The 15,688-nt window shown below is 48.8% G+C and overlaps 1 protein-coding gene across 1 annotated transcript; it reads left to right on the top strand.

Moving 5' to 3' along the window:
- Window positions 1-11,472: 11,472 nt before the first annotated feature.
- On the top strand, window positions 11,473-13,472 carry LOC136507874 (probable polyamine transporter At3g19553). The gene is made up of 2 exons (XM_066502470.1): window positions 11,473-12,537; window positions 12,651-13,472. The coding sequence occupies exons 1-2, from the start codon at window positions 11,573-11,575 to the stop codon at window positions 13,144-13,146; spliced, it is 1,461 nt and encodes a 486-aa protein (XP_066358567.1). The 5' UTR covers window positions 11,473-11,572; the 3' UTR covers window positions 13,147-13,472.
- The last annotated feature ends 2,216 nt before the right edge of the window (window positions 13,473-15,688 follow it).

The following is a 15,688-nucleotide window of genomic DNA, read 5'->3' on the forward strand; positions in this document are numbered from 1 at the left end:
TAATCAAGGACATCTCAAACTCATTAGCCATCATCTTTCCAAACTCTTCACAAAAGTCTTGATTGGTTGATCCAAATATGATGTCATCAACATATATTTACAACATAAACAAGTCCTTGTCAATCTTCTTGGTGAAAAGAGTGATATCAACCTTGCCCATCATGAACCCTTTAGAGAGTAGAAAATCCCTCAATATCTCATACCATGCTCTAGGCGCTTGCTTCAAGCCATACAATGATTTCTTCAACTTGTACACATGGTCGGGCTTCTTGTCATCTTCAAAACCGGGAGGTTGCTCAACATATACTTCTTCATTGATGTAGCCATTGAGAAATGCACTCTTGACATCCATTTGATAGAGCTTGATGTTGTGCGCACAAGTATAGGCTAGCAAGATTCTAATTGCTTCTAATCTAGCAACCAGGGCATATGTTTCTCCAAAGTCAAGACCTTCAACTTGTGTATAGCCTTGTGCTACCAATCTTGCTTTGTTCCTTACTACTATCCCATCTTGATCTTGCTTGTTTCTATAGACCCATTTGGTTCCAATCACATTGTGGTTCTTTGGTCTTTCAACTAGTTTCCATACTTGATTTCTTGTGAAGTTGTTCAATTCTTCATGCATTGCATTCACCCAATCAACATCATTCAATGCTTCATCTATCTTCTTTGGTTCAATGGATGACACAAATGAGAAATACTCACGAAATGAAGCCAATCTTGATCTAGGTTGCACACCTCTAGAGATATCTCCAATTATAGTGTCCAATGGATGATCTCTTGCAATATGAGTTGATTGGAGTATTGGAACTTGATTACTCGCACTTGCTTGATCATTAGGTTGAGATGATGTACTAGCCACTTGTTGATCTTGCACCTTATCAAGAGAGCCACTTGTACTTGCATGATTAGTGTCATCTTGCACATTTGAGTTAGTGAGCACTTGCACTTGATCATCTTCTTCATCATTCATATGCCTAGGCCTTAATTCACCAACATCCATGTTCTTCATGGCATTTGAAAGTTGAATGCCTCTAACATCTTCCAAGTTCTCATTCTCATCTTGGGAACCCTTGGTTTCATCAAATTCAACAACATGAACTTTTTCAAGAGTACCACTTGCCAAATTCCAAACTCTATATGCTTTGCTAGTGGTTGAGTATCCAAGTAGGAATCCTTCATCACACTTCTTCTCAAACTTGCCCAATCTAGTGTATTTCTTCAAGATATAGCATTTGCAACTAAAGACCCAAAAATATGCAACATTGGGCTTTCTACCATTCAAGAGCTCATATGGTGTCTTCTCTTTTAATGGGTGACAATATAGGCAGTTGCTACAATAGCAAGCTATGTTGATAGCTTTAGCCCAAAAAGATTGACTCACATTGTACTCACTCAACATTGATCTTGCCATGTCAATTAAGGTTTTATTCTTCCTCTCAACAAGGCCATTTGATTGTGGAGTGTGCTTGGTCGAGAATTGATGTCTAATTCTAAATTCATCACACAACTCATCAATTCTAGTGTTCTTGAACTCACTACCATTGTCACTTCTAACTCTCTTGATGGTTGTCTCAAACTCATTGTGAATGCCCTTGACAAATTATTTGAATGTTTCAAACATAACACTCTTGTCCACTAGAAAGAATACACATGTGTATCTAGTGTAGTCATCCACTATCACAAAGCCATATTTATTTCTACCGATGCTAGTGTATTGTGTTGGCCCAAATAAATCCATGTGCAACAACTCAAATGCTTTACTAGTGCTCATCATGCTTTTCTTAGGATGAGTGTTTCCAACTTGTTTGTTGGCTTGACAAGAGCTACAAAGCTTATCCTTCTCAAACACAACATCTTTCAAGCCTCTAACTAAGTCATGCTTAACCAATCTATCCAATTGTTTCATTCTGACATGACCAATCCTTCTATGCCATAACCAACCCATACTAGACTTAGTGAACAATCATGTTGATAATTGAGCTTCACTAGCATTGAAATCAACCAAGTATAGATTTTCATATCTAAAGCCTTTGAAGATCAAGTTAGAGCCATCTACACTTATGATCTCTACATCATCTACCCCAAATATGCATTTGAATCCAAGATCACACAATTGAGCCACGGATAGCAAATTGAAGTTCAACCTCTCAACTAGCAACACATTGGATATGCTCATGTCATTGGATATTGCAATCTTACCAAGCCCTTTGACCTTGTCTTTGCCATTGTCACCAAATGTGATACTATCATAACCATCATTGTCATTGGTATTGATTGAGTTGAACATTCTTGCATCACCGGTCATATGTTGAGTTCACCCATTATCAAGAACCCAATGCCTTCCTCTTGCTTTATAATTGACCTACAAAAGAAGATTAATTCTTTTTAGGTACCCACACTTGCTTGGGTCCTTGGAGGTTAGTAACCAAGCTCTTTGACATCCATATGGCTTTCTTCTTTGAGCCCATCCATGGTGCACCAAATAACTTAGCATGAACACCATTTGTACCCTTAGTAAGCACATAGAAAGAATCAAGCTTCATTGAGGATACATTAACATTTTTGTTCTTGTTCATGCATTTTTGCTCTACATGATCAACTTGCTTGCAACTTTTGCAATACCGGCCAATGTTACTCACAAAACTAGTTTTCTAACTAGCAAAGGTGGCCTTGCCTTTCTTGGCGATATAGCCCAATCCCTCTTTATAGAGAGATGCCTTTTGGCTACCCAAGCACATAAGCAAGCGGTCCTCACCACCATAGGCCTTGGCCAAGGTGTGATTGAGCTTTTTTACCTCCTTCTTGAGTGCCTCATTCTCAACCATTAGTGAGGCATCACAAGTGAAACCATCACTACTAGATGAGATAGAAGTAGATGTGCTACAAGAAGGGTTAGTGGGACCAACAATGATAGGCTTATAAAATGATTCATCAATTATATCATAAGTTAAGCCTTTGTCACATGTTACAACATGCTCCTTCTCATTTTGCTCATTAAGTAAAGAGGAATGAGCTTTTTCAAGCTTCTTGTGAGCCTTGCAAAGTTTCTCATGGGCTTCCTCTAGCCTCTGATGAGATGCATTGAGCTCATCAAAGGCTTGCTTAAGGGCTTTTAGTTCCTTTCGCACATCTTTGCATTCCCTTCTCTTAATGTCAAAATGTTCTTTAGCATCTTCTAACATGTTAATTAATTCATCTTTAGTGGGTTCATCATCATTGTCACTTTCACTTTCACTTTCAACATCATGTTCCTAATCACATCCATCATCACAAGTTTGTACCTTAGTGGCCTTAGCCATGAAGCATGATGGAGTGTCGAAGAGAGAAGGCTTCTCATTGATAGCAATGCTTGCAATAGCCTTCTTCTTGGTGGTCTTGTCATCATCACTATCATCATCATCACTTGAGGAAGCATCACTATCCCAAGTGACCACATATGAACCACCCTTCTTCTTCTTCTTGATGGTCATCTTGTCCTTCTTCTCTTTCTTTTCCTTCTTGTCCTTCTTCTTGCCCTTCTTGTTGTCATCATCATTGTCGCTATTGTATGGGCATTGAGCAACAAGATGATCCTTCCTTCCACAATTGAAGCACCTTCTTGACTCTTCCTTGTTCTTGGATGAAGACTTCTTTCTTCTAGCACGATAGCCCTTCTTCATCATGAACTTGTCAAATCTCTTGACAAAGAGAGCCATCTTCTCATCATCCATCTCATCAAAGCTCAAATCTTCATCTTCACTTGATGATTCTTGCTTTGCCTTGCCCTTGGATGATGTGGCCTTGAATGCCACACTCTTTTTCTTGTCATCTTTCTTCTCCCTCTTTTCTTCCTTCTCATCATCATCTCTATAAGCATCATCGGTCATGATATCTCCCAAGATTTAGTTTGGTGTCATTGTGTCCAAACTGGTCCTCACTAGCAAGGTAACCAACATGCCAAATCTTGCAGGTAAGCATCTCAAGAACTTATGAGAGAAGTCCTTGTCCTCTACCCTCTCACCAAGTGCTTTGAGATCATTGACAAGCACTTCCATTCGATGGAACATGTCCGGCACACTCTCATGTTTCTTCATCTTGAAGCTAGCAAATTTCTCTTTGAGAATGTATGCCTTTGCACCCTTTATTGCCTTGGTGCCCTCAAATGATTCTTCCAACTTCTTCCAAGCCTCATGAGTCATCTCAATGTTCTTGATTTGCTCAAATATTCTCTCATCAATTGCATCATGAATAGCACTTAGAGCAATGTCATTGTTTTGGAGAAGCACTTCTTCAGCCATGGTGGGATTCTCCAGATCGACAATCTCAATTTTAGTTTCTACCACCTTCCACACCCTTCTATTGATTGACTTGATATGTGTGGTCATCTTTGACTTCCAATATGGATAATTTGTGCCATCAAATTGGGGTGGCTTCTTGGTGTTGTTGATTTAAGCTATTTTGACACCGAAGGTTGTTAAGCCTCAAATCATAGTGACCACGGCTCCGATACCACTTGAAAGGTCCTAATGGCAAGAGGGGGTGAATAGCCTATTAAAAATTTCTACAACAACACTTAGCAAACCGGTTAGACAAATATGAGGCGAAGCGAGTGTTGCGCTAGCCTACTAAAAATACAAGCCACCTACCATAATTCTAGTTTCTATAGTCTCTATCCACACAATGGCTATGTCACTACACTAAGTTAGTGTGCTCTCAAAGGCTAACTAAAGAGCCACACTAGCCAAACTAACAAGCTCTCACGACTAGCAACACTAAAGAGCTTGACAACTAGTTTGCGGTAATGTAAAGAGAGAGAGAGCAAGATGGTTATACCGTCAAGTCGAGGAATGAACCAATCAATCACAAGAACGAATACCAATGAAGACCAATCACCTCGGAATCAAATGATGACACAATGATTTTTACTGAGGTTCACTTGCTTGTCGGCAAGCTAGTCGTCGTTGTGACGATTCACTCACTTAGAGGTTCACGTGCTAATTGGCATCACACGCCAAACCCTCAATAGGGTGTCGCATAACCAACACAAGATGAGAATCACACAAGCCACGAGCAATCCACTAGAGTACCTTTTGGCTCTCCGCCGGGAAAAGGTCAAGAACCCCTCACAATCACCACGATCAGAGCCGGAGACAATCACCAACTTCTGCTCGACGATCCTTGCTGCTGCAAGCCATTTAGGTGGCGGCAACCACCAAGAGTAAAAAGCGAATCCCGCAGCGAAACATGAACACCAAGTGCCTCTAGATGCAATCACTCAAGCAATGCACTTGGATTCTCTCCCAATCTCACAAAGATGATGAATTAATGATGGAGATGAGTGTGAGGGCTTTGGCCAAGCTCATAAGGTTGCTATGTCAATGCAAATGGCCAAGAGAGTGAGCTAGAGCTGGCCAAGGTGCTTAAAAAGAGGCTCACACGAAATAGAGCCGTTGGCCCCCTGCACCTCACTGTTATCGGGGTGACCGGACACACCAGTCAAAGTGACTAGACGCGCGGCACCCCAGCGTTCGATCATGGATCAGGCTCCACGTGTCCCCGCGTTTGACCTCGGCCGCTTGATTCCAACGGTAGAGTTGATCGCGTTCACCCGTTAAGTTGAAACCGGACACAGCACAGAGTGACTGGACGTGCCGAAGCAGCGTTAGGTCGCGCGTGCGCCCGAGTCCCCACGCCATCGACTAGATGCACCACTACACTGACCTGACTCACTCCAACGCAGAGTCAGATAGTTTCCAGTAAGGTTCCCGAGCGACAAAAACATGATCGGACGCATTAGGTCAAGCATGACCGGACGCTCCCCTACATCCGCTCGATCCTTTCCCACCTCCACGCTTGCATTACCGTACGTCATAGGTGACGGGATGCACCCCCTGCGCGTCCGGTCCCACTTTCTTCTCAGCGTCCAGTCACGAGACCAAAGGTGGCCTTCACAGCGTGCCACTGACTGAATGCGGGGTCAAAGTCCGGTCACTGCCCAAGGCAGAGTCCGGTCACTACGAGACTTCTCCTTTTGACCCCAAACTTCATCACCCTTGAACAAATGTGCCAACCACCAAGTGTATCACCTTGTGCACATGTGTTAGCATATTTTCTCAAACATTTTCAAGGGTGTTAGCACTCCACTAGATCTAAATGCATATGCAAAGAGTTAGAGCATCTAGTTGCACTTTGATAACCGCATTTTGATACATGTTTCACCCTTCTTAATAGTATAGCTATCGATCCTAAATGTGATCACACTCGCTAAGTGTTTTGATCACCAAACCAAAAAGCTCCTATGGAATACCACCTTTGCCTTGAGCTTTTTGTTTTTCTCTTTCTTCTTTTCCAAGTCCAAGCACTTGATCATCACCATGGTCACACCATCATCATGATCTTCACCATTGCTCCACCACTTGGAATAGTGCCACCTATTTCATAATCACTTAGATAAACTAGGTTAGCACTTAGGGTTTCATCAATTCACCAAAATCAAACTAGAGCTTTCATCGTGTTAGGTCGATGATGACGTACACTGGTGTTAGCATCGCAAGCACGTGAAGAGGAGCTGAGTACTGACCAGACGCGTCCGGTCACTTAAAAATGGCTCTGGAACCTCTCTGTACTCGATTGGACGCCACATTATGGTGAGTCTGATCATGACTTAATACGTGAGCTATCGGGGACTTGATCTTTGGAGATGAATGACTGAGGCTTGAAGGGGCACCACGTGGATGCCATCCGAGGATCGGACACAGCCGACCGGACGCTGGGGTGCGTCCAGTCAGGCGAGTCCGGTCAGCCCACGAGCAGAGCAATGGCTCTATTTTCTTTGGTCGGCCCTAGGCTCACTCTCTTGTCACTTTGACATAGTTGACATCCTTGTGAGCCTAAGCAAACACCTCCCACTCATCTCCATCATTGATTCATCATCATAGTGAGATTGTGAGTGATTCTAAGTGCATTTGCTTGAGTGATTGCATCTAGTGGCACTTGGAGATCGTTGTGGCTGCGAATTTCTTGTTTCTCTTGGTGGTTGTCGACACCTAGATGGCTTTCAACAGCGGAGGAGCTTCGGCACGTGTTGGTGATTGTGAGGGGTCTTGCACCTTCCCGGCAAAGAGCCGCAAGGTAGCTCTAGTAAATTGCTCGTGTCTTTGAGTTACCTTACTTGTGGGTAGGTTCTTGCGGTGTTCATTTATTGGACGAGGTTTGTGCAACACCTCTTAGCCGTCGAACCGCCAAGTGTTGGTTGACACAACAGGGACTAGCGTGCCGGCAAGCACGTGAACCTCAGGAGAAAAATCTTAAGTCTCTTATGTGATTGGATTTCTCCCGGTGATTGATTGGCTTCATCTTGTGATTGGTTCATTCCTCGACACGGCGGTATAATCACCCTACTCACTCCATTACTTTCTTGCAAACTAGTTGAGCAAGCTCTTTAGTGTAGCTAGTTTTGAGAGCTTGCTTTGTAGCTTAGTTTCATCTAGTGGAGCTTTTTAGTGTAGCCTTGTTGAGAGCTCTTAGTGAGTAGTGACTTAGCTTCTTGTGTGCTTAGAGATCATAGCAACTAGAATTATTGGGTAGGTGGCTTGCAACCCTTGTAGAGCTAGAGCAAGTTTGTATTTCGCCATTTAGTTTACTAACAAATTGCTCTAGTGGATTTATAGAGTTTTAAATAAGCTATTCACCCCCCTCTAGCCATATTAGGACCTTTCACCCGGGCGTCAGGGGATGAGGTGCTGTAGAGCTGGGGACCGGTGGACGGGGGCGTAGTGAGCTGGTGGCTGGCTCTTGAGTCCCGCACACGCGAAGAGAGAGGAGGGGGTCCGAGGGAAGAAGCAGGGCGCACACTACTACAAAAATCTTTAAGGAGGCGGCATTTTGGATTTTTGGAGGCACAAAAAGCAACTACCTCCATTCAAAGGCCTCCGTTAATGCGCAGACGACGGTGGCGGGCGCTTTGCCCACCTTGGTTAATCAATCACAAATAACAAAAAAAGCAAAAACCCGTTGACGAGCCCACCGAGCCCATCCACAGGCCTGACGAGCCCATCCATGCGGTGCTACTGCTCGCTGGACCGCGCGCTCCACCGAGATTCAACCGCTCGCCGCTGGATCTGGCTTTCCGCGGTCGTATCCGGCATTGAGCCGCCGGGATCTGGCCTCCATCGTCGGGATCCGGCCGCACGCCGCCAGATCGGGCCATCCTCCACCGCACGCTGCCACATCCACGTCGATCCGCCACCGGAGCTCGCGGAGCCTGCCTCGAAACACCAGATCCAGCAGCACGTCGCCACATCCACATCAATCCGCTCGATCTACCGTGGGAGCTCGTGTCGCCCACCTCAAACCGCCGAAGTGCGCGGCGCCGGCCGCCGGGCGCGTGACTCCCACCGCTGGAGCTCGGGCGACTCCCACTACAGGGCCCCCGCCGCTGGAGCTCAGAGGGAGAGGGAAAGGGAGGAGGGGCGCCACTGGAGCTCGGAGGGAGAGGGACGAGGGGCACCGCTCGGACTCGGTCTCGGAGGGAGGAGTTCTCGGTCGCGAGGACAGACGCAGCTCGATTGGTTCAATGGCGTGAGAAAGAGAAGTGAATGAGAAACCCTAAGTCTCTATATTTATACTCGAAATGGCTATCCGGCCTCGACTAGGTCTGTTGGGCCTCAGCCTTTTTAGAGGCGGGACTTATAGTGTGTCCGTCTCTGAAAATTTATTTATGGAGGCGGACGTCTTTAGATAACCGCCTCCGAAAATAGACCATTTAAACGTCCGTCTCCGTAAATCAATTTTAGGAAACGGTTATTTTTTTATCGCCTCCATTAATCGATTTTACGAGGCGGGTTGACCGCCTCCGTAAGAGAAAACGACCGCCTCCACTAATTGTCCGGTATTTTTGGAAGCGGTTGGATTTTGTGACTGCCTCGGTTATTGTTTGGGCACTACCTCGCAAAATCATTTGTGTAGTAGTGACAGCGACGGGTGTAGGGGGCGAGGAGGACGGGGCGGAGGATGGCTGTGCGGTCGTCCATCCGGACGCGAGGAGCGGTAGGTGCAAGTCGCCAGCGATCCCCACGGGCGCGGGCCCCTGGGTGGGCACGTGAAAAATAGGTAGGGGGGGCGTAATGCAGGCACGCGCCGGGAGACGGACCGGCCCGGTCCACGATACCATCCGACGGATCAATATACGTCCAGGTGCGAAAAAGGATTCTGAGTTGGATGGAAGATTCGAGTATCCGCTACATGGACTGCCACTAAAATCCAGAAACAGTGACAACGGTAATGTTTATCTAAACGTAATCACACCATTACTCCGGCTCCCATCGTCGGCCTCTCCGCGCTGGCTGAATCACAGAATTATCCCGGTCGATGTGTTGTTAATAAGGAATTAAGGATATCACACGTTTCAAATCAAGTGCAATTTCATATTCCCTGGGATCTTTACATTTAACGAGAGTATCGACGTGTTGCCATTTTCAAATACTAATCATGTGTTATTGTGGAGTGTGCTGCTTTCAGTTTTTTCTGTTTTTTTTTTCTTTTTTGTCCTTTTCAGTAGTAGTTTGTCGTAGTTGTTTTTTTCTCAGGAGAGCGGCCTGTCCGGCAGCCAAAAAGCTGTTGCGTGATATAAATTTTGTATGGTTTTTTATTTGCATCGTCTGATAAAATTTGAGGCCAAACTTTTACCGTCTTTTAAAAAAAATCATTTGTTATGGTTTGTTCGTCACCACATATGCTAGTACAATTAAAAAGAACAGGAAACATGGAAATCAATCTCTTCCACACACCTGCGTTCTTCCTTTGCATGCCAAGAGACGATGGCCGAACTCCTCACGCAAGGCTGACGTCTCCTAACCAGCGCTGCCGCCGTCCTCTCCCACGAAACCTCTTCGGTCTCCCTCCTCTCTCCTAACCGGCAATCTTGCCGTCGACAGAGGAGCGAGCACCAAATTCCTTTTACCTTCTTAGTTTTAGATTAGATTTGTGAATCTATATTGATCTAAGGTATGGTTCTGGTGTTATCAACGAGGTGACGACAACGATGGTATTTTGTAATAATATCTCTACCTTGACGACATTTGATCTGACATCGGCGAAGGACCGGTGAGAGTTTGGTTTGTTAAATATGTTGATCTTCTTAAGATCGTTGGTGTGCTTATCAGATGAAGCAGTTGATCGGCTTTCGATGCGGTGATCTCAACCTCTTCTTTTGGTCTGTTCTACCCTAAGGTTCGGAATCTTCAAGACTCTATTTTGATGGTAAAGGATTGCAAGCCCGTGTTCTTTGGAGGATTCCTCCAGCCGATCAGCCTGTTCGGTTGGCTGGTTCATATCGTTGCTGGTTCGTGAAGAAGTACTGCTGGCTGGTTTGTGTGAGAGAAAAATATTGTTCCGGCTGGAAATTTACGATCGTTTACGACAAGCCACGGCCAAACGAACAGGCTGGATGTTCTTTCAGTGGATACTAGATCACGTTGTCAGCAACGAGTGAATTTTGCTGTCTTTAAAGCCATGTTTGGCGAACATCTCTACAGGTAGATCTTTTCTTCGCTGGCTTCGCAATGCGATCTTCGAGCTCCGGCAAGCAGTGAACGTCTAAAAGAAGGAAACGACCGATTTGATCTTTGATGTACTCTTATCTTTTAGAGGCCGTTTTGTGTCTTTTTGTCCATCATTTGTACTAACCTTTGTTTTTCTTGAGCTATATCAGATTTGAAACACTCTTTTTAGTGTTTTTACCCAAAAAAATACGGAATTCTAAGTTGAATGGAAGTACGGAGTACCATGTATCCACATTCCACGACATGACGTCAATACGGGTACTGCCACCGCCCACCGAAACCCACAAACATCGGCATCGACAATTTGTTTGTACTATTATCTAATTTATATATTACCTATGGTCCCGTTCGCTTCGTTGAAAAAATAAGCTAAAATACTATTCTGGTTGATTTGTTATGAGAGAAAAATACTGTTTTGATTGAAAAATAAGTTGAAAAAGACGGATTAAAAGAGACGCATAGTCGGTGGTCGCACCATCAGGCACGTGAAGACTTACACTCACCGACGTGTGGGCCACCACCAGGTCGTCTCCACTCAGCCCTTGTTTAGTTCGTGAAATTTGGAATTTGGGGCTACTGTAGCACCTTCGTTTTTATTTGGCAAATAGTGTCCAAACATTGACTAATTAGGCTTAAAACGTTCGTCTCGTAATTTCCCACCAAACTGTGCAATTAATTTGTCTTTTCATCTACATTTAATGCTCCATGCACGAGCCGCAAACATTCGATGTGACAGGTACTGTAGCAACTTTTTAGACTTTGGGGTCAACTAAACAAAGCGTCAATTCCTTTTTCCGTTCCCAGTTGCAACTTTAAGGTGCCGCTTGCTGCATCACAGAACCCCCCAAGTCGCCGGACCAGATGTGCGGCCCCACCTGTCATCCACCAAACAAACTGCCATAATATCTCTCCCAGCAACCCATCCTCTCTACCCCAACCAATCAAGAACACCACAAACTCGCTGACTTGTCAATTCCTCTCTGTGCGCGCGCGCGCGCGTGGCGCCGGCCGCGGCGGCCGTTGACCCGATGACCGGCGAGGCGGCCGTCGATCCCCCGGCGCCGCGGCCGCGGCGGCTGACGGTGCTGCCCCTCATCGCGCTCATCTTCTACGACGTCTCGGGGGGGCCCTTCGGCATCGAGGACTCGGTCCGCGCGGGCGGCGGCGCGCTGCTCCCGATCCTCGGCTTCCTGATCCTCCCGGTCCTATGGTCGCTCCCGGAGGCGCTAGTCACCGCCGAGCTCGCCTCCGCGTTCCCCACCAACGCAGGGTACGTGGCCTGGGTGTCCGCCGCCTTCGGCCCCGCCGCGGCGTTCCTCGTCGGGTTCTCCAAGTGGGCGTCCGGGACGCTCGACAACGCGCTCTACCCGGTGCTCTTCCTCGACTACCTCCGCTCCGGCGGCGGGGTCGCGCTGCCGCCGGCGGTCCGCTCGCTGGCGGTGCTCGCGCTCACGGCCGCGCTCACCTACCTCAACTACCGGGGGCTCCACATCGTCGGCCTCTCGGCGCTGGCGCTCACCGCGTTCTCGCTCTCCCCGTTCCTCGCGCTCACCGTGCTCGCCGCCCCCCAGATCCGCCCGTCCCGCTGGCTCGCCATCGACGCCCGCGCCGTCGACCTCAGGGGCTACTTCAACTCCATGTTCTGGAACCTTAACTTCTGGGACAAGGCCAGCACGCTCGCCGGCGAGGTCGAGGAGCCCAGGAAGACGTTCCCCAAGGCGGTGTTCGGCGCCGTCGGGCTCGTCGTCGGCGCGTACCTCATTCCGCTGCTGGCTGGTACCGGCGCGCTGCCGTCGGAGACGGCGGCCGAGTGGACTGATGGCTTCTTCTCCGAGGTCGGGCAGCGGATCGGCGGGCCGTGGCTGCGCGTGTGGATCCAGGCCGCCGCCGCCATGTCCAACATGGGGCTCTTCGAGGCCGAGATGAGCAGCGACTCCTTCCAGCTACTCGGCATGGCCGAGATGGGCATGATCCCTGCAATCTTTGCCCGCAGGTGAAATATCCGTCCCCGAACTGAAGAAAAAAAATCGATCTTTTAGCAAAATGTGAAGCTTACAATCGAACGAAAAACTGAATCTCTTTGTGAATTGGCGCTGATGAACGCAGGTCGAGGTACGGGACGCCGACGTTCAGCATCCTGTGCTCGGCGACGGGGGTTGTGATCCTCTCCTTCATGAGCTTCCAGGAGATCATCGAGTTCCTCAACTTCCTCTACGGGCTCGGGATGCTGGCCGTGTTCGCGGCCTTCGTGAAGCTGCGCGTCAAGAACCCGGACCTGACGAGGCCGTACCGGATCCCCGTCGGCACCGCGGGGGCCGCCGTCATGTGCGCCCCGCCCGTCGTGCTCATCACCACCGTCATGTGCCTCGCGTCGGCCAGGACCGTCCTCATCAACGCCGTCGTGATCGTCGCCGGTGTCGCGCTGTACTACGTTGTGGAGCGCGCCAAGAGGCACGCATGGGCCGAGTTCTTGGCGCCCGTGCCTCCAGCTGAGAGCTCCCATGGACCAGCTACAGCGCCTGACGCCGCCGACGTTGAGGATGTCCGCGCGGGATTGCTCGCCGACGAAACGGAAGACGAACAAGGCAGCAAGGTCGAGTAGCGCGTGTGAAGATTCGTACATGAACCAGTTTGCCGTTCGGTGTACAGTAATTCCACTGAATACATGGTGAATTCTGAATTCAGAGGAGCAGCTTAGGTCATCGTGTTGACCAGAAAATTCAGAACGGCAGACTAGTGAGTACAGAAGTCTGCACCATGAAAGGGAGAACAGATCTCAACTTGTCAAAGTAGTTTTTGTTTTGACTTTTGAAGTGTAGTGTAATGCAGGTGAGGTGCCGGTTTGAGAAGAAAGCTGCATTTTTCCAGCAAAGGACACATAGGTTGTACTGTACTTGAGTCAACTTCATACTTCAGTAAAGTGACCAACCCAGAAAATCTGTATCGTAATTCGTAACTATGTAGAAATGTGATCATTTGATTATGTAGATTGTTCATCTGAATAACAGAGTATCATTTGACTTCGCATGGCTGTTTCCTGCAGGTGCCAGATTACCGCAACTTGGATTCTGCACATCTGATCATTTCTAGAATACTTCTGAGGTGTTCTTCTAAAGCTTTTTTTCCTTGAATACGCAAAAGATTTGCATATCATTGTATTAAGGAGAAGAGTTTAAACAGACATACAACGCGTTTCTATTGAGCGCCGAAGGAGGTCGACCTAACACAGCCGAAGTTGGACCATCCTAGCAAAAGACCTCTTATTTCGATATTACATAAAAGGAAACAACCAATATCGACGCAGCTTATGACCTAGGAGGTGGCCTTGCGTCTTCGCGGCTGCTTGGACGGGACCATTCCAACGGCCGAGAAGAGCTCGTCCAGTGCTTCAGCTTCGGACGCAGTTAGGATGCCGTCGAAGAGCTTGTCAAAGGCCTCCAGCTCTGAAGCGGATGGCGCTGATGGACCCTTGGTGTAGCCCATACGCTGTATGATCAACACCTCACCTCGCTTGGAAGCTGGCACTCGGGAGAGGCTCTGAGCCGCCAACCGCCTGCTCCGCCACGACAGTTCCGGCTTAGTAAGAGGCTGCTTGGGAGGCTCGCGAATCAGCGGAGAGTCCCTCATATGTGTGGTTGTTGATGAAGTTGTCGAGGCGGCGTTTGGCGGAGTCGCCGTTGTCCATAGCCTGGTGGGTAACCCTCGGTGGTGAACTGGGAGGGTCAGCATCCACCGTTAGGTTGATCGTGTGTGTCTTCGGCGAGTCCACTGCCCACTGAATGGGGCGCGGGGGTGGTGTTCGCAACTCACAAGAGACCACCGCCGGGTCCACATCCTCCAGCTGGGGGGCCGTCACCGCTAGGGCCTCATCCTATAGCTGGTGGGGCGCCGAAGGTGACGGGAGGCTCTCAAGGGAAGGCCACGCGACGATCCGACTGCCGACGAGCGAGGCTGCGAACTCCTCAACCATCGGGTCCTCCGGAGATGTCGCGATCATGCATGGCCCCCGGGTACAACATGAGCGTCAACGGGTCGGGCTCAACAATGCCCATCTCGTTGGTCAGCCCACCGTGCCTTGCCTAAGCTCCAGCAGCGACCGAGGTGAAGTCCGGTGCCACTTGAGCGGCCCCTGTCGACTGCCCGTGACTGTCGGTGGCGACACTGGTTGCCGCAGCGGTGTCGTCCCCCCTCAGTCGGCGCCGATGTCTCCGACGTCTGCGCCCACCGCCGTCGTGCGTAGTCGCACCTGCCACAGCTGCAGCCGCACCCGGCACAGCTCCAGCCGCGCTCTTGAGCGATGGGCAGTGGACTCTGGAAAGATTAGGACGGTGATCAGGCTGGCATTCCTTCATGTGTTTTTTTAAGTGCACTTTACCGACGATCTGCTAAAACAATAGACTGCACGGCTGCTTCTGTTTAACAAACTGGCACGAGACCATGCCCATTCCATAGATTAGAGAAGGGTTTGGCATGGAGATTAAAAAAGCATAAACAAAGCACGACTTGTTGGTACCTACTGAGTACTGAACCAATCCGTTTCCATCAATTGGCCAATCCGGTTTCGTTACTGAACGGCTGTTCCATTGGATAGCGTTTGGTTGGGAGTCAAGGTGGAGTGGAACGGTCCTGTCTCAACGGAACGGGGACGGGATGACAAGTGGGATCCATTTATAAGTTTTTTTCTTTTTTTTATATCTTTTTCCTTCTCTTCTCCTTATCTCTTCGTCTCTCTCTCCTTATCTCTTCCTCCCGCCGCCCGCCCCGTGCCTCTACCGTCCTCCACCCCGAGCTCGACCGCACACCGCCATGGGCCTCCTCTGCCCCGAGCTTGGCAGCGAGCCACTGAGCACTTCCTCCACCGGCGAGCTCGTGTGGCGGCAGATCGGAGCAGAGCGGGGGCCGGCGCGAGAGCGTGCGGCGGCGGGCCAGAGCGAAGCTCGTACGACGGCAGGCTGGAGCGGAGCTCGGCCACACGTGCGGGGGCAGAGAGGAGCTGGGGTCGGGGCGAGCTAGTGCGGCGGATCGAACTCGTCCACAGGTAGGTGTTATCCTTCCTCGTCCGCGATGGCAACGGAGCACTCGCCCGCGACCCCGTCTGTGACCGGTGACTGGCGCTCCTCCTCTTCTTCTTCGCAGCGAGCCGC

The sequence above is a fragment of the Miscanthus floridulus genome, chromosome 15 (genome assembly GCF_019320115.1).
Source record: "Miscanthus floridulus cultivar M001 chromosome 15, ASM1932011v1, whole genome shotgun sequence".
Taxonomy (NCBI): Eukaryota; Viridiplantae; Streptophyta; class Magnoliopsida; order Poales; family Poaceae; genus Miscanthus; species Miscanthus floridulus.

What these genes read in the sequence shown, in the direction of transcription:
- LOC136507874 (XM_066502470.1), top strand. Translation starts at nt 11,573, where the DNA reads ATGACCGGCGAGGCGGCCGTCGATCCCCCGGCGCCGCGGCCGCGGCGG. An exon ending in CCTGCAATCTTTGCCCGCAG is followed by an intron (nt 12,538 to 12,650) that starts GTGAAATATCCG and finishes TGATGAACGCAG; the next exon opens with GTCGAGGTACGGGACGCCGA.